Below are 18,361 nucleotides of genomic sequence, written 5' to 3'. Positions count from 1 at the left end.
TTTATAATGATCAGTAACAATGAATTAATGAATCAGTTGTAATCAGCAGCAAGTTGTGTAAGAGGCATAAAACACTTTGTTGATGTGCTGCTATGTTAAAGTAATGGACTTCAGTGCTGGGAGATAGAATACTTTGCTCGTGACGCACCTCGTGGTGTGTTCACACACACACGCACTATACAGCTACACACAAACTCAGCTACCGCTGCTTTGTACAGCTAACATCTCAAATAATTCACTTGCAGTCAGATATAAACAAGTGACAACAGAAAACCCTCAGTTAGTCTTCGCTGACACCAGCAAGAAAAGCATGTTAGATTTAGAAAACACCTTTAAAATGTCAAACATTAACCTTTCATATAGGCCTGAAATGTCTGTTTCTGCCCTTTATTGTATTACTTTATCTCCCCCCCCCCCCCACACTTAACGTCCCAGTGAGACGGAAAATCTCTTTTCCACAGAAGCCATGAAGGGCTTAAAGTAATACAATATTCTATGCTGACATAGCTTTATGAAAGTTACTTCATAATGTAAGACTTGTAAGATGCAAAATGAATGTGGTGGTGAGTTTTTTTTTCTTTTCTTTTCTCTATTTTCTGCACTGTAAGCATTTTGTTAGTTTTATTACAAGCGAACATTTTGAGCAAATGTAATTAAACTATATTATATATACATATATATATATATATATATATATATATATATACATATATATATATATATATATATATATATATGTATGTATGTATGTGTGTGTATGTGATATGTGTGTGTGTGTGTGTATATATATATATATATATATATATATATATATATATATATATATATATATATATATATATATATATATATATATATATATATATATATTTTTTTTTTAAACAAAAACAATCTAAGGGCAGGAACTGCTACAGTATCAGTCGACTGTAAATTAAAAATCCTTTAATTTAGGCTAAAATAGCTTCTCGGAGCAAACATTTTACTTACACATGCCAGAATGTGAGCGGAACTTTGCTAAATATTACACGCACGCACACAAAAAAAAATGTACTTAATATTATATTCATTTATATTTTAAGTTCATTATATTTGAACTTAATATAAGCGCAATGGACCATGCAATGTGTGGTAACATAATCCTTACACAACAGCACACGAACAAATGTTCAAACCTGAAAATTTTAGGCTTATATTAATGCACTCGTTCTAATAGGTCACTGTTTCTACGGCGACAACTCATTAAAAATTTTTTCATTCGCAAAAATGAACTTATTAGACGAAATATTCCGACTATTAATTTAGACTAGATAATAATATAATATCATAAGATCAACGATTAGAATATTTTACTCCCCTTGGAGAGACCAAACTAATTTAATTAAGTTCATCAAAATCATCAGCTTCTATACTAGATCCCTTACCTACATGCTTCTTTAAACAGATTACACCATAAGTAATCAAACCCCTTCTAAAAATAAGAAATTCTTCCCTTAGCACTGGCTATGTACCTAAATCATTGAAACTAGCAGTTATCAAACTTCTGATTTAAAAAACCCGACCTCGATCCCGGTCAACTGTCCACCTATTGACCTATATCAAATCTCTCCTTTATCTCCAAGATCTTAGAAAAGGTTGTAGCACAGCGGCTATGCTCGTTCCTACATAAGAGCAACATTCATGAAATGTATCAGTCAGGATTTAGACCTCATCATAGCACAGAGACAGCGCTGGTTAAAGTGGTAAATGACCTACTACTGGCCTCTGATCAGGTTTGTGTCTCCTTGATTGTGTTTCTTGCTACTTTTGATACAATTGTTCATACCATTCTCCTTGGTAGACTAGAAAACATTGTCGCATTAAGGGAACAGTCCTCTCCTGGCTCAGGTCTTATTTGACTGATCGCTACCAGATCGTAGATGTAAATGGCGACTTCTCTATGCATACTGAGGTAAAATTTGGTGTTCCACAAGGTTCTGTTTTAGGCCCACTACTCTTTTCTTTATATATACACTAGCTCTGGGTCAAATTATTCATGAACATGGAATTAGCCTCCACTGTTATGCTGATGATACACAGTTGTATGTTTCAGCAAAGCCAGATGACAGACACCAGCTTAATAAAAAAAAGTTGAGGAATGTGTAAAGGACATTATACACTGGATGCTTATTAACTTCCTCTTACTTAATTCTGACCAGACAGAACTACTTGTATTAGGACCACATGCAGCTAGAAGTAAGCTTTCAGATCACATAACTCTGGATGGTCTTTCTGTTTCATCATGTGCAGCAGTAAAAGACCTTGGTGTGATTATTGACTCCAGTCTTTCATTTGATGTTCATGTAGATAATCTTCCTTGGATAGTCTTCTTTCATCTCAGAAATATTGCTAAGATAAGAAATATATTGTCACTACATGATGCACAAAAAATAGTTCATGTTTTCGTCACCTCTAGGCTGGATTACTGTAATGCCTTACTGTCTGGTTGTTCCAGTAGGAGCATAAACAAGCTCCAGTTAGTCCAGAATGCAGCTGCAAGAGCCCTAACTAGAATCAGAAAATAAGACCACATCACCCCGATCTTATCCACACTGCACTGGGTCCCAGTGAAATTTCACTTTGATTATAAAATACTACCACTGACCTATAAAGAACTAAAACGGTCTCGCGCCACAGTACCTGAGCAAACTTTTGGTCTTTTATGATCTGCCACGCCTATTTAGATCAAAAGGTGCAGGCTATTTGTTGGTACCTTGAATAGTGAAGGCTACAGCAGGGGGTAGAGCTTTCTCTTTCAAAGCTCCACAGTTATGGAGCAGCCTTCCAAATAGTGTTCGGGACTCACAGTCTGTGCACAGAAGAGCAGGCTGAAAACTTTTGTTTAGTCAAGCTTTTTGTGAATAGCTTTTTTCTTAGGTAAAGGAACAGACCTAGAGGGCTCACAGGCATAGAATGTTGTGGTGAACTGGGATGTTTGGATGCTGTCACCCTCCCACTTTCACGTGTTCACCCAGGTTTGTTGATGGTGGAGTGGCTGGCCGCCTTTTGGCTGGCTCTCATTTTTAATTATGCTGTCATAGCTAATTGTGCCGGAGTCCCTGCTTGCATTCACACAAAATACATTGTCTTTAAATATTACGAGACAATAAGCATGCCTAATAATCTCTCCCTCTCTCTCTTTCTGTCGTGTACACATGATACTCCTGAGATACCAGTGACCCTGACCCCTTCTGCTCTCTGGACCTGCCTGATCCATCCTGATGTCCTACTTCTGGTTGGAGTTCTCATCAATTGGAAGTTAATTGCTGCTGCTGAAGATGGTCCTACAATGGTGCAGCCTAAAGATCATTGAGATTACTGAAGATGGTACCACTTACAAACCATAAAGATGGCTTTGGACCTCAATCCATGTGAACAGTTATGCTATGATGGCTTTAGGACTGCAATTGCCACAAACAGATTTGCACTCAAGTCTCCATCAGTGAACAGTTGAGAAGTGCAACAAAACAGACTTCATGTAAAAACTGGAATGAATTTTGCTGGTTACACAACAGCACTATCGTAATTTCCGGTCTATAAGCCGCTACTTTTTTCACACGCTTTGAACACTGCGGCTTAAACAATGATGCGGCTAATTTATGGATTTTTACGGGCTAACGAGCTTCATGCCGCCAAAACATTTAGCCTCGTCACATCGGACCAATGAAATGACCGAACAGGTCACAGTGGACCAATGAAACCGTTCGAATTAAATCAAAAACGCACTCACACTAAATTCTTCAGATCCAGTCATTTTGCACTTCATGCACACCCCCTCATCATGGAAAACACACGAAGAAATGCATATGATGCAACTTTCAAGTTAAAGGTGATCGATCTGGCTGTCGAAGAAGGAAATAGCATGCGAAGAGCAACTTTTGCTCCAGTCTGCCAGCGGATCCTAACAGCGTGGAGCAGTGTCAAAAAATCTACCATCACCAGCGGGTTTCGAAAGGCTGGACTGCTGCGTGATGAAGAGGATAGCACAAGCTCAAGGGCGAATTTGCCTCGAGACGTAAGTGACATTGAGAGCGACAACGAAAGAGAGACTGAGGAAGTGTGTGACGAAGTACCGGTAATTCTGAGGATGTTCAATTCCGACACTGAAGAAGGCGACTTTAGTGGTTTTAGTGCGCAGGAGGAAGATGAAGATAGCGATCAATGACTTTTCCTGGTAGGCAACTGTATTTTTTATTTTTTTTAACCAGCCGTGTTACAGACACAGTTAGGAAAAAAGCATTTACAGAACGTATTTAATTAAAAGTTTAAAAAAAAAATCTTTGTGTAACATCTTTCTGTGTAAATATCTCATGTTACAACGTGGAAACCTGCGGCTTATAGACGAGTGCGGCCTATATATGTACAAAAAATTTTTTCTTTTTAAAGTTAGTGGGTGCGTCTTATATTCAGGTGCGCTCAATAGTCCGAAAATTACGGTACTTACTTTTTTCTCTCTTAAACCTAATGCGAAAACAAACAAACAAAAACGCAGCATGTCAAGTTCCTGAGAAAGCAGAAAACTCTGGCCTGAAGTCTCGTGAGCTTCCCGTAACATTACATTTGAACTGCAAACAGTTAAATAGCGTGATGTATCGTTCCTTTAGATCATTTCAACAGTTAATCCCGGTCCACTAATCTGATGGGTTGTTTCACTCACTGATGTGTATCACTAAACTCGCCAGGTAAAATTCCACTTCCTAGTTCGAAACGGTTACTACAGTAGAGTTAGTGACATCATCGGTGGACGTGGCAAACGAAACATTTTCAGGAAAATAATGTCTGATTTAAAATATGAAACCTCGCCAGATGAAGACGAAATGAAAGAAAGGGAGATCAATGCACCGGAAGCACCTTTAACGGGAACACACAAATCAATGTGTGCTAGCTGGTCAAGTACTCGACGTGATCTAGAGCAAGTGTGGATTCCTTGGGAGCTATTTCTGCTAGCGGAGGAAAAAGAAACAGAACATTTGGTCATAGTGTTCGAAATGTCACTTATTCGATATTAAATTGTTGTTTATAGAACTGTTGTATAAAAGCAACATCGCAAGGACATTGTTGGTATATGAGTTCTGCCATGCAAGATTATGCAAATAATCTCCGGCACACAAACTTGAGCATTTTAGAGTTTGTTTAGGTTGTTCCTCCTTTAGTTTACCCAAGCGTAATTATAATTTTAGCAGCTGTAGTGAAAAGGAATCCGGAAAGTCGGCTCTCTTAGCAGTGCTACTTCTCACATTGCTGAATGCAAACGTACACTCTGGGAAAGACTTCGACAGAAGCACACATGGCTGGAGGCTGATAATGCACGTGAAGACCTTTAGCCAGCAGGGGGTCTGCTGTCCTGGCGCTCTTTCGCTATAACAATAGGCCTCCGGTAGGTTATTAAGAACACCCCACTCCACCCTTATCGACTCACTACGTCAGATTTAAGCACTTTCACCACTCTGTTTCATCAGTGTATTATCCCTTTACCATAACGATTAGGTTACTGAAATAAGAGTTATACTGACGAGACATGTCAATTAGTTAGTACAATAGTAATTTGATAGCATATAGTCTTACATAAATGAACAAACGAATCACACCACCACCAAGTCTAGTCCGTCTTGGGACTAATTTGTATGCCTGAAATACCCTTAAAATATACTTCAAACAGGAAGGAAGCTATGGAAGAAAAACTATTTCTGACATTTCACCTTGGAGTGACCTTGACCCTGTTTGGATCAATGATAATCCCTATATATAAATCCTACAAACATTCAGCCACACGTTCTTGAGATATCGCGCTAACGTGAATCTCAAACGGACGCACGGGTCGACAGCGTGATGGAGGCATAAAAACTTTCGAAAAACGTCGCTGGTCTCGTTCAAAAAGATTTATAGCCTGAGACTAAGAATTCGGCACTGATTCTGAAAAGCTATAGCTGGCTAACAAATTAAAGTCCCCGTGAAGTGCGTTGAAACGCACGGTGTTATTCGATGCGGTGACGTAATTTCCACTGAAACAGTGAGTCAGGGCGGGACATAGTCTGGCTCCTCCCCCTTTTTAAACAGCTAACAGTGTTCATCTTACTTCCCAGCCGTACTTTACAGTTAGTACAGCAGATGCAATAAAGTGAACGAATTCAAGCCATTGACTTCTTGACTGCCTGGAAAGCACAACAAGGCGCGCGTTCGAACAACAGAAGACATTTACAACCCATGCTTGCCCATACGATTTCTCTCAGTCAACAACGTTAACTTCGACAAGGGGGTTTTTATAACGCTAAGGGCGGGGAATTTCAGATTCTAGAGAGCGTTGAAAGAGGGGGGGAGGGAGGGAGAGAGAGGGGGGGGGGGGAGAGGAAGGGGAGGGGGGAGGGGAGAGAGGGAGGGAAAGAGAGGGTAAATTTTGAATGTATATATCTTCTAAATGTGAATTTTGTCATTGTTTTGAAGCACATTGGCTTATAGATTCTAGAATTCATACTAAATATATATATATATAGGCTAACATTCATACTCGAAGCCACAACACTTCACTTTTGATGGGGACTTTAAACATACTATTTAGCAGAGTTATACGAAACTGTTTATAAAAAAAAAATAAATAAATAAAAAATTATTCAAATGTGTCCTCAGCTCCAGAGAACACTGACAGAGAAGCCCTTGAAATTCACAAAGCCAAACTTTTTAAATTATAAAAAAAAAAAAAAGGAAAAAAAAAAAAAAGGAAAAAAATGTGATGGAGAAACATTTGCTTTCTTTTTATTTTTTTTTTTATTTTTTTGGTATTTTCACGTTTTTGAGTCCGTGCTGACATTCTACACAGGCACCGGGGTTTTTTTTATTTAAAAAAAAAAATAATAAATAAATAAATAAATAAATAAATAAATAAAATATGTTCCCACCTACTAATGATATGTGAATATTTAAAAAGAGGTGCAATAAAACTACTCAAAAAAGAGTGTCAGTCAGTCACACACACTAACACTCTCAGACATGGTCACAGAGAGGCTCTATTACACACTCCCCACTGCCTTAATTATATACCTATACCGGGTCTTTCCTCTACCCCTGCAGGGATTTTACACCTCAGCTAAGCATAAAGACGTTTCGTGATATTTAATTGGTGAATTTCTGACACGGTGTTTGCTTACCCTGTACAAAGGGCTGCACTTGTCCTTAAAGCAGGGCACCAGGCGGGAGTAGATCTGGAGAGAGTAGTAATACGCGGCCAGCTGAAGAGACAGAGCAGACGGAGGCTGCTTCTCAAAACATGAGTTTGCATCCAACACCTGAAGAGACAGACAGACATCTTTAACGTACCATTATTATTATTATTATTATTATTATTTAATACCCAATGTCACACTATGTTGATAGATTTGTTGATGACATACAGTCATTTATAATCCATCAAGACGAATGAAAGGGAAAACAAGGGAAGCTAAGGGAATGGAAGAAAAAGGGGAAAAATACCACGGTGCTGGAAAGGACAAGGACTGGAGAGGAAAAACAAGGGAAGACATGACCAGGGAAGGAAAGGAAAAGAGGGTGGGGGTGAGGTGGGGAGGAAGACAGAGAGTCCTGACAAAGATAAACGAGAGGGGAAAAAGTAAGGGAAGATACCAGAACGGAAGATTAGGGAAAAACAACAAGGGAAGGGGAGGGAAAAACTATAAGGCAAGGCACACCATGGGAATAAAAGTAAGGAAACGGAGCAGAGGGAATGGGAAGGAAAAGAAATACAAGACAAGCAAAGTGAAGGGAAGGAAAGAGAAGGAAAGGGAAGGAAAAGGGAAGGGAACACAAAGCATATTATATTATTCATAATTATAACGACCGGAAGGAAGGGAAGACAAAAGAAGCAAAAAAGACAAGATGCTGGAAAGGGAAAGGTAGGGAAAAGGAAAGGGAAAGGAAAGGAAACGAAAAGAAAGGAAAAAGAGATCAGGGCAAGGAAAATAATGCAAAGGCAAGACAACTGATAAACAAGGGAAGGAAAAAAGATGAAAGGAGAGAAGAGACCAAGAAATAGTAAAAGAGAACAGACTAGAAAAAAAAAAGAAGAGACTAGAAAGACAAGAGAAGAGGAGATGAGGAGAAGAGATGAGAGGAGGAGAAGAGCACAGAGGAGAGGAGGAGAAGAGAGGAGAGGAGGAGAAGAGAGGAGAGGAGAGGAGGAGAAGAGAGGAGAGGAGGAGAAGAGAGGAGAGGAGGAGAAGAGAGGAGAGGAGAGGAGGAGAAGAGCACAGAGGAGAGGAGGAGAAGAGAGGAGAGGAGGAGAAGAGAGGAGAGGAGGAGAAGAGAGGAGAGGAGAGGAGGAGAAGAGCACAGAGGAGAGGAGGAGAAGAGAGGAGAGGAGGAGAAGAGCACAGAGGAGAGGAGGAGAAGAGAGGAGAGGAGGAGAAGAGCACAGAGGAGAGGAGGAGAAGAGCACAGAGGAGAGGAGGAGAAGAGAGGAGAGGAGGAGAAGAGCACAGAGGAGAGGAGGAGAAGAGCACAGAGGAGAGGAGGAGAAGAGAGGAGAGGAGGAGAAGAGCACAGAGGAGAGGAGGAGAAGAGAGGAGAGAGGATGAGAAGAGAAGTATAATATGTTTACAGACTGCATTCATTTGTAAATCACAGAAGAGGCGCTTGTAGGAAACGGCACTGAGTGCGGCTGCTCAGTTATAGGATCAAGCAGGGCATTGTGATCATTCTCTGCTGTGTGTGTGTGTGTGTGTATGTGTGTGTGTGTGTGTTTGTGTGGCTGTACTACTTGCTTCAGCTGAGGATGTTCTTGGCAAAGCAACAAAGTCAGTAAACAGCCTCAATCTTGAGTTAATTCATGTGTGAGCCTGAAGCAAACACACCCACTCCACTGAGCTTTTTAACATTCCTCTCGCTTTTTCTCTTCCAAATCTGCCTCAGTCAGTTTTCAAAGCAACGTAAGCTCACACTTCAAACATGCTTCCAAGAGCGAGAAGAACAGTATGGACGAAGCACATTAGCACAGACAAGCACACATCCACAGTGGAACATGTACGCACAAACAAACTCACTCACCTGGGGAAGAGCAAGCAAATAGGCCAGCGCCAGTGTCATGTCCCTGGGAAAGGCATCGCTAGCCAACTGGAGCAGAACTTACAGAGAGAGAGACAGAGAGAGATATTATTTTTTCATCTCATGACTGGGTGATAAGCATTATGGAAGGAAGGGGCAAAGGACAAAAAAGAAAGAAAGAAAATGAGGGAGGAATGGAGGAAGGAAGGATAGAAGATTGTCAGGAAGGAAGGAAGGAAGGAAGGAAGAATGGAAGGAAGGAAGGTTTGGAAATAAGGAAGAAGGGAAGGAAGGAAGCAAACAGAAAAAGGGAAAAAAGGAAAGGAAGGAAGGAAAGAAGGATGGAAGGAAGGAAGGTTTAGAAATAAGGAAGGAGGGAAGAACGAAAGGAAGGAAGGAAGGAAGGAAGTATGGAAGGAAGGAAGGTTTCGAAATAAGGAAGGGGGAAGAACGAAAGGAAGGAAAGGAAGGAAGGTTTAGAAATAGGGAAAGAGGGAAGAACGAAAGGAAGGAAGGAAGGTTTGGAAATAAGGAAGGGGGAAGAACGAAAGGAAGGAAAGGAAGGACATAGAAAATAAAGGGAAAAAGCACAGGAAGGAAAGAAGGAAGGAACAAACCAAGGAAGGTGGGAAGGAAGGAGGAAAGAAAATAGAAAAGAAAGAAAAAGAAAGGAGAGGAAATGAAATGAAATGAAAGGAAGGAAGGAATTTCAAGACTTCTCTGAATGTTTACATGAAATAAGAAGCAGCTTTCTGTCATGTAATCAGCAAAAGCAGATGAAACAGCATGACAAATGTATTCATATTACAGCGAGCAATAAATAAACATCCTTTACACAGGAGCATGCAGAGCTAAGGATTATGGGATAGGTCTGTTCAATATCTTCTAAGGAGGATAAACATCTGTGCATGTAAACAGACATTATGCATTTTAACCCAGTTTAGAACGAGCGTCAAAATTATCCCATGAACATTTCTCTGTGCAAAGTCACATTTCCCCCACTTCCTTCCATCTCTTTCCTTTTCACGTCCGGTCTTCACTTTCCCCTCTTTCTCTTCCTATAAAGTTTTTACCCTTGTTACAGATCATTTGTAGAATTCACTAGAAAGTAGACCTAGCTGGGGCAAATCCTGCAGCTTGGAAATATTGCACCTAGACAAAATCAAAATTTTTTTTTTTTTTTTTTTTTTTTTTTTTTTAAATTAAAGATGAAAAGAAAGGACAAACAACAAATTAACATCACAGAAAAGATAATGCAACATCATGAGAATACTAATATCTAATTAGCATCCCAGAAAATATTCATAACACGGACAAATTAGCATCACACGGCGACAGCAATAAATACAGGAAAATACACGCCATACACCAAATTACCTCTTTATTGCCAAGAAAATCGGAGAAAGGGGAGCTATTACAAAACAAACTCAGGACAACATTCTGGGAATGTGTCAATCTATACATATCCCAAACTTCCTGCATTGCACCATTAAAAAAACATTAATACATAAGTGGGCAGCTAATGGCACAATCGTGACACAATCGCACCTAGAGGAAGCCATCCACCAAAGTCAGAGAAGCAACTCAGGAGTCAAGGGTCACCGAGGGAGCTGGAGAGATCCACAGCTCAGATGGGAGAAGCAGCTCACAGGACAATTATAGCTTAGGCAATCCACAAAGCTGGGTGTTATGGAAAAGTAGCAAGGGGGGAAAAAAAAAAAAAAAAAAAAAAAATTATTCCACATTACATTCCATGTGGAGACTAGCAAACATGGAAAAAAGGTTCTCTGGTCTCATAAGACCAAAATTGAACTTTGTGACCTTTGTGGAAACCCAGTGCTTGTTCATCATCCTGAGAACGCCATCCTACAGTGAAGCATGGTGGCGGCAGCATCGTGTTGTGGACAGGCTTTTCATCAGCAAGGCCTGGGAAACTGGTCAGAATTAAAGACAAGATGGATGGAAGGAAGTATAAGGCAGTCTTAGAAGAAAACCTGCTCCAGTCTGCAAGGAGCCTTTAGACTAGGGAAGAGATTCTGCTTCCAACAACAGAATGCCGTGAGTGGTTCAAAAGACCTGGAATCTGTGGCAAGAATGGGAAATTCCTCTCTCCGACCAATCAGCAAAAATATCAGCATCCAGATGTGAAAAGAAGACTTTAACTGTAATTCCAATCAAAGGTGGTTCATATGCAACCAACAAATGTTTTTTTGTTTTGTTTTGTTTAATGAACACTTGTGTTACAAAAAAAGTACAGCTTTAAACCTTAGACATATCATGCTAAAAAAAAAAAAAGGTAAAAATTCCAATTAATTCCATTGCATATCCAGGCTGTATTACTACAAAAATGTGTAAAAGTTCAAGCTGCGGTGAACACTTGGGCAAGAAAGTGTAAATATTCAAGCTAACTAAGTACTTGCGATGCACAGAAGCTGTAGCTGTTGGCCTAAAACATAGCCTACATAGCCGCTTTGAGAAGGTTGGTCATTTAACATTCACTCATAGAGCTAAATAACATGTCCACTCCAAATATCAAAACATCCGGACCCCACACCGGGAGATCAAATCGATGCATTCGTTTTCCAAATCAAATAACTGCCGGTCTATTCTTTTAAGACATTTAATGTACAAAAAAAAATAAATCTGAAGATACTGTACTCAACGATACGGGTCACATAGAGCGGCACGGTCACGTTAATATGAATTGTTATTAACGCGATAAAAACGCAACATGGACGTGGATTACCTTCAGTAGCTGGAAAGAGCTGCTGGCCCTCAGTCTTGGTCTCAGCTAATTTTCCGGTGCGGAGCAAAACTTCTGCAAAGTCTTCCTGAGGGACGTAGTCATAGGAGTAGTACACATCGTCCATCTAAAACACACGCGCGGCAGCGGCAAAGTTAAAGACACTGAGGAATCTTTCTCTCTCTCTGTTTTAAAAATCCCTTTATCATATGTTATTTCTCAGGTAATATTGTAAACAAATACATAACGTGCCATCATTGATTGAAACCATTAGGACAGGTCATGCATACACAGACCCGACAAGCCTCAAGAGTTAGTAATGTATTGCTGTAATGGGCGGCTGTGGCTCAGGTGGTAGAGCGGGTTGGTGGGTCGATTCCCGGCCCAAATGACTCCACATGCCAAAGTGTCATAATTCCATTGCATATCCAGGCTGTATTACTACAAAATGTGTACCCCAACTAAACCCAAAGTTGCTCCCGATGGCAAGTTAGCACCTTGCATGGCAGCTCTGCTACCACTGGTGTGTGTGTGTGTGTGTGAATGAGAACCAGTGTAAAGTGCCTTGTAGAACCGCTAAGGTTATTAAAAAAAAAAAAAACACTATATAAGTGTAGATTACCAATGTATAGTGAATGGAGTACATTTTCAATATATTTTAAGAGTTCGAGTGCACGTATATATGAAGTTTTACACTAACCACAAGGCGCTTGATGCACAGACTAGAAATACTTCTCTCTCTGTATTCAAAACACAGTGTGTATATGCAAACTTCGCTAGGGTCTACATCTTAACTAATACACGATTGGCAGCTTCCCTTCCCTCCAGCACCTGGTGGATACCATAGAACCCTGTATATACGTGCACTATAGTGCCTACTGCCGCTTTTTAATCTCTTCCTAAAAATCTAGATTACCATTAAAATGACTTATAAGATATTAGTGGACACTTCGCTGTTGGTTTGTTCTATAATTTTCCCCCGGGCTTTTTCAATTTGACCGAAAAATTGTTTTTGAACATTTTTTCAGGCGAGAAAATCGAGTTGAGACGAGCGTACTGGCCAGATGATTACTAAACTGAGATGAAGAGGAAGAGGGAGGGGCTTCCGGGGGTGTCGTCAGCTGTGTTTATTCGTGGGGAAAAAAAGAAGATTCTTTTGGCGTATTTTTGGTACATTTCTGGTGTATTTTTTGAGTGATAACTCGCAGAGCTCCTACACACAGAGGAACGTCTGCATAGACTTTTGTACCCTACAGTATCAGCAGAAATACATCGACTAAAGAAGTAACAAGAACACAGACTAAAGGAATGAACTAACCGGGTTGATATATGGATCGGTGAACAGCTCCTCGTAGAACGAGCTGCAGCCTTGCCTCTCCAGCTCTGCGTTCTGATTGGCCGATCCAACCAGACTGCGGTGCAAATCTGACTCTTGACCCTGAGAAGAGACACAAAACCCTCATCAAACATTTAGGAGAAGTTTGACTAATTTCCACATTTATAGCTTTCTTTAATCTCACTTGTAGTGGCCCGAGTTTTAACCTTACATGCAATGGGCGGAGGTAACTGATGGAGTCTTTCCACCATTGGGAGTCACTGATGGTGTTCAGTACAGCCTTGGTGTTTACTGTAGTGCTGGTAAGAACCTCAATGGTGCGGGCGGTTGTCCTCTGGAGAAGAGCTGAGGACTGAGAGACGCCTGACACTTTACCTCCACCTCTACCTCCAGCAGCAGCCTGCTAGAATCATACACAAACACGGTACAGCTCAGAACCATAGAATATAGAGTAAGGCCCAACATCTGAGTTTATCATAAAGCGTGAAGGAGAACCAGAGATAAAAAAGGTGCTAGAAAAAGTGAAAAGTGCTAGCTGCTGTTTAGATCACGGTCTATTCCTGTGAGAAGGAAGTAGTCTAAGTAAGCATTAATAAAAAAAAAAAAACAATTTTTTTTTAAAAAGTCAATTCAATTTCCTAATCCTTACGAGTTATACATGGGGCTACATGAACATCATGTACTCCCAAAATAAATAAATCTCATCCAGCTCAAACTGGTTCAGTAAAGACGAGAAAAATCTTTAATACAAGGATGGTTCTTCAAAAGCCAAAACGATTCGAGCAATTCTTGGCAGAACACTCAGACTTATAGACTTTGTCATTCCAGCAAGTGTTAGATAACATAATATCACCACATCATACTAATGAGTAGTGGCTCTGTAATAATCAGCCAAACTTTCAGCTTATTCCTGAACATCTATCCGGAACAAATGTTAATGAGTAGGCTGATTAATGTACGAGTACATGTGGTTACTAAATCAAGGCTTTTGAGGCTAACAGGTTACCGCAATGTCATTTCTCCAAACGATGACCTACTTTTTAAAAGGTTGTGAAGCAAGACAAGTATAAAAGCAGAGGAACCATGTAGCAATTAAATCAGCACCGGGCCATGGCTGAAAACAAAAAAGGGCTGGTTAGAAAACCAAGACTTGGTCATTTCAAATATAAGAATCCAATAAATGGACAGGTATACAACGCTTTAACTCAATATACTTTATGCCTTTACAATACACTTATCTTTCCAAAGGTCATTTGACAACCAAATCCGCTCCTTAAACATCATGGCTCGGATCAACGCTGCTAATGAATTCTGATTGGTCAGAAGGTGACGGTAGCTCCAATCACGTTTCTGTTAAGGCACTCGTTCTAATACGATGTTATCGTTTCTACAGTAACAGGGACGACGACGGCAGACGCCCCATATAAACTGATTAGAAGGGTAGTTGTTTATTTTCCTATCAGTTTTCATATATTTAATTCCTTAAATATTTTATTATAAGAGTCTAGTCTGTGGAACATAATTACTACGTAAAACATCATCTTCTGATCAACTTGCAAATTTAGAGCGTTCCTCTGAAGCGCAATTAGTATACAAAGCACATTAAATGCTATAAGGTTGTATAGATAGATAGATAGGTTATGTTTTTATCTGTACATGTGTACTATATTTTTCCACTTTCCCAAACTTCTTCAAAACTCTCATTTTACCAACGATCCCAGCAAACAGTTCATGAGCGCATGGCTTGGGGTATTTACACACGCACACACACACATATATATATATATAAAAAGAAAAAACCCCACACACTTCAGCGAACACATGAATCTTTAAACATTCTCGTGGCAATTCTTTTAACGGCGGGCTGTGAATCAAGCAGCTCCACTCGAAGGCCGTCATATTTACAGCGGATGAAAAATGCAGCAAGCGCTTTATGACCTGTGTAACTGGCTGAGTGCTCTTGTGTTTATCAGCTCGCCGTGCTTACACAAGGCAAGAACGCTTCCTCATACAATGTCCAAGTTTAAGCAACTCATAGACTGCTACCTGATCTTGGTCGTCCCCTGCTCCCGGGGCTTGAGACGGGTCCATCTTGTAGTTCACCGCCTGGTAAAGAATCTTAATAAAAGAGAGAGAGAGAGAGAGAGAGAGAGAGAGAGAGAGAGAGAGAGAGAGAGAGAGAGAGAGAGAGAGAGAGAGAGAGAGAGAGAGAGAAAACACACACACAATTTAATTTTTTTTTCCCCCACAAAGTTATATTTACTTCACAGGATGCTGCTTTGCTGTTACTTGATGTTCCCGGCAATGTGTCGCTGAGAATAAACGATTCGGTGTTATTTCACTTCCTTGTTTTATATCATGAATTGTGTTTTACCACTCAGCTGGAAGCAGACTCGCACTTCCGATTTGAGTTAAGACTTGCACGATGGAGTGATGCTAGAGTTGCATTTTAAAAGCATAAAAGATGCCGATGATACAAGCAGACCAGAGAAAATCTCTCTCCAGAGTGTTTACTGAGCATGTGTCTATATCATATAGCAGTTATACAATATACCATGAAACTCTAAATCAAGGGTGGACACATCGGTAGGACATCAAGGAAAAACGTGTCTTTCATGTCCTTCCGGTTTTCCCTGTCCCACCAGGCAAGCAACAGTTTCAGGCTTCAGATGCTCCACCCATGGGCCACAATGTGTATGATATATTTTGTACACTTTTCTGGCCACTTACGCCTCCTGCAAGTTCCTAGCCTGCTGGCAAGGTCCCTACATGATCCTTACACGATCCTGTAGAAAGTCTGACCAATAAACTACCGTCTACAACAGCCCAGTAAGTGCCCCAACACTCAGATTTATCACATCAATCTGTTAAAAAGATGGATACTGCCTGCACCAGTAGTCTCCATGTTCTCCTCTGTGTCTCCTAGTCCCACAGAACGCCTGAATGAAGAATTGAGTCCGGCCCAGAACAGGAGCTAGGGAGGCAATATCAAGATGTCTTCTCCACCACCCCAGGCCAGACCCACCTTGTGCAGCACAAGATAAAACTCCAGCAGGGAGTGGTGATCCATCAGTGGCCCTAACGTGTCCCATCAGCCCGGAAGAAGTCGGCATCATTGAAGAATCCGCAAGCCCCCGGTCCAGCACCATTGTGGTGGTGCCGAAGCCAGACGTCAGCCTGCGACTCTGTAATGACTTCCGGAGGCCAAACAGCGTGTCTGACTTTGACAGCTACCCCCTTCCATGAGTAGACGACCTGGTGGAGTGCCTTGGAAGAGCCTGGTCCATCTCCACCTTCAACCTCACCAAGGTTGCTACCTCACCTAGCTGGCCCTAGCCCCGGATGTTAAGGCGAAAACCGCCTTCAGCACCAACAGCCACTGGCAGTACCGGGTTCTTCTGTTCGGCCTGCATGGGGCGCCAGCACTGTTAAAGCGGTTAATGGACATTGTCCTCCGGCCCCACCGACAGTACGCTGCGGCCTATCTGGATGACGTCATCATTCACTCCATCACCTGGGCCAATCACCTCCACTACCTCCATTAAGTACTGCAAAGTCTCTGGTAAGCCGGGCTGACTGCTAACCCATGGAAGTGCCATCTGGGCTTAACAATACCTGGGATATCGCATCGGCCGGGGGCTCCTGAAACCTCAGGAGAAGAAGATCAAGGCTGTAAGAGACTACCCCAGACCCACCGCGAAGATATAGGTACATGCCTTTATGGGGCTGGTGAGATATCACTGGCGCTTCGTGCCTAACTTCAACTCTCTAGCTGCCCCCCTCTCACATCTCTCCAGGAAAGCCCAGCAGGACCGGGTGCGGTGGACTGACGAGACAGAGCAAGCGTTCCAGGCCCTCAAACAAGCCCTCATCAGCAGCCCCGTCCTTTGGAACCCTGACTTCAATCTGCCCTTTACCATCCGCACCTGGTCCTCTACATTAGCAGAAAGCTGACCCCAGCCAAGACAAAGTATTCTGCCATAGAACAAGAATCCCTGGCAATCATGTGGGCCATTGAGGAGCTCCGGTACTACTTAGCGGGGTGCCACTTCACCCTGGTCACCGACCATGCAGCCCTCCAGTGGATGGCCAGGGAGAAAGACACAAACGGCAGAGTGACCCAGTGGAACACTGAGCCAGGAGGCAGTATGGAAATGCCAATGGCCTCTCCCGACACCACACCCTAGGAACCCAACTCTCGCAGGCAGTAGTCTGGAGCTGAGGCGGTTACTGTGACAGTGGGCCGGCAGCATGCTCACCTTGGATACACGACGCTCCTCACACAACAGCCGGCAACATGCTGAAGGGCATATTGTAAACACACAGAGCCCACAAGGCTTTGGTGTGGGGTGGTCAAAGCACACACAGCTGGCAGGAGATAATCGCGGCAGCTCCTCACCATCTAGGAGATGCTGGCAGAGTATAAAAGGACGCAGCAAATGGAGGAAGGTGAGGGAGTTCTCTCTTGTGTGTGTGACTGATCCCATCTCTCTTTCTCTCTCTCACCGTCCATTGCAGAAGCTGCCACCGATGCTGAAGATGCCGACGACGAAGGAGAAGAAACTGCTCTCCAGCCTCCTCACACTACCTCTTCCATGGTCCTGGGCACTGCCCTGACCATGTTGCCGCAGTCAAGCCATGCATCTCGCCAGGAAGGCTACACTCTCTTCCCACACCATACCTCCCCACACCCTACCACCTTGACAATCGTTAAAAAGAGCACTTTCTCCCTCTCACGTCAGCTTCCTGTGTGTCTGTGTTCCACCCTGCCTCACAAAGTGTTAGTGACAACAGATACAGATCGCGTCATTGTGTTACATCCCTAATGTCTATCTACCGATTTCTTTTTTTTTAGATGCTAAAAAAACATGCAGTTATTTTTTTCACATGTTTTTAATAGTAAAGTCTTAAGGTTACAGATTATGTAATGGTATCGGTTCTTAAACCAGTCAGCCGGCTGTTAAAAAGGTCAAGCTCCAACATGTGCACTGGAAACGGGAGAAATGTGTGCGATGTACGAGGAAACACACCTGTGTTTGCAGAGAGCTAGAGGCTGCTAGAAGGTTCTGGATGTTGGCAGGAGGGCAGTGGGTTAAAGCAAACGCCATCAGCTCCTGACGAGCCGTGAGCCACGTGTAGCTCTCACACTGACCCAGCTGAGAACAAACATCCCAACCTTGGCTGTAGCCTAGAGAGAGAGAGAGAGAGAGAGAGAG

General features: G+C 41.9%; 1 protein-coding gene across 2 annotated transcripts in view; it reads right to left on the bottom strand.

Annotated features, from left to right (window-relative positions):
* Positions 1-18,361, bottom strand: part of nbas (NBAS subunit of NRZ tethering complex) — a 263,105-nt gene that overhangs the window by 122,931 nt on the left and 121,813 nt on the right. Inside the window, exons 34-40 of one of the 2 annotated variants that reach the window (XM_017493334.3) lie at positions 18,176-18,333; positions 15,192-15,263; positions 13,357-13,548; positions 13,128-13,247; positions 11,813-11,936; positions 9,070-9,146; positions 7,179-7,316 (exon numbers count right to left, since the gene is read on the bottom strand). In XM_017493334.3, coding sequence (XP_017348823.2) covers positions 7,179-7,316; positions 9,070-9,146; positions 11,813-11,936; positions 13,128-13,247; positions 13,357-13,548; positions 15,192-15,263; positions 18,176-18,333 — 881 coding nt within the window. The remainder of the gene's footprint in view (positions 1-7,178; positions 7,317-9,069; positions 9,147-11,812; positions 11,937-13,127; positions 13,248-13,356; positions 13,549-15,191; positions 15,264-18,175; positions 18,334-18,361) is intronic. The other variant, XM_047152214.2, reaches the window with a different exon arrangement.

This window comes from Ictalurus punctatus, chromosome 2, assembly GCF_001660625.3.
Source record: "Ictalurus punctatus breed USDA103 chromosome 2, Coco_2.0, whole genome shotgun sequence".
NCBI classification, from domain to species: Eukaryota; Metazoa; Chordata; class Actinopteri; order Siluriformes; family Ictaluridae; genus Ictalurus; species Ictalurus punctatus.
The sequence above is the reverse complement of the archived record's forward strand: the minus strand, read 5'-3'. Positions and strand labels throughout refer to the sequence as shown.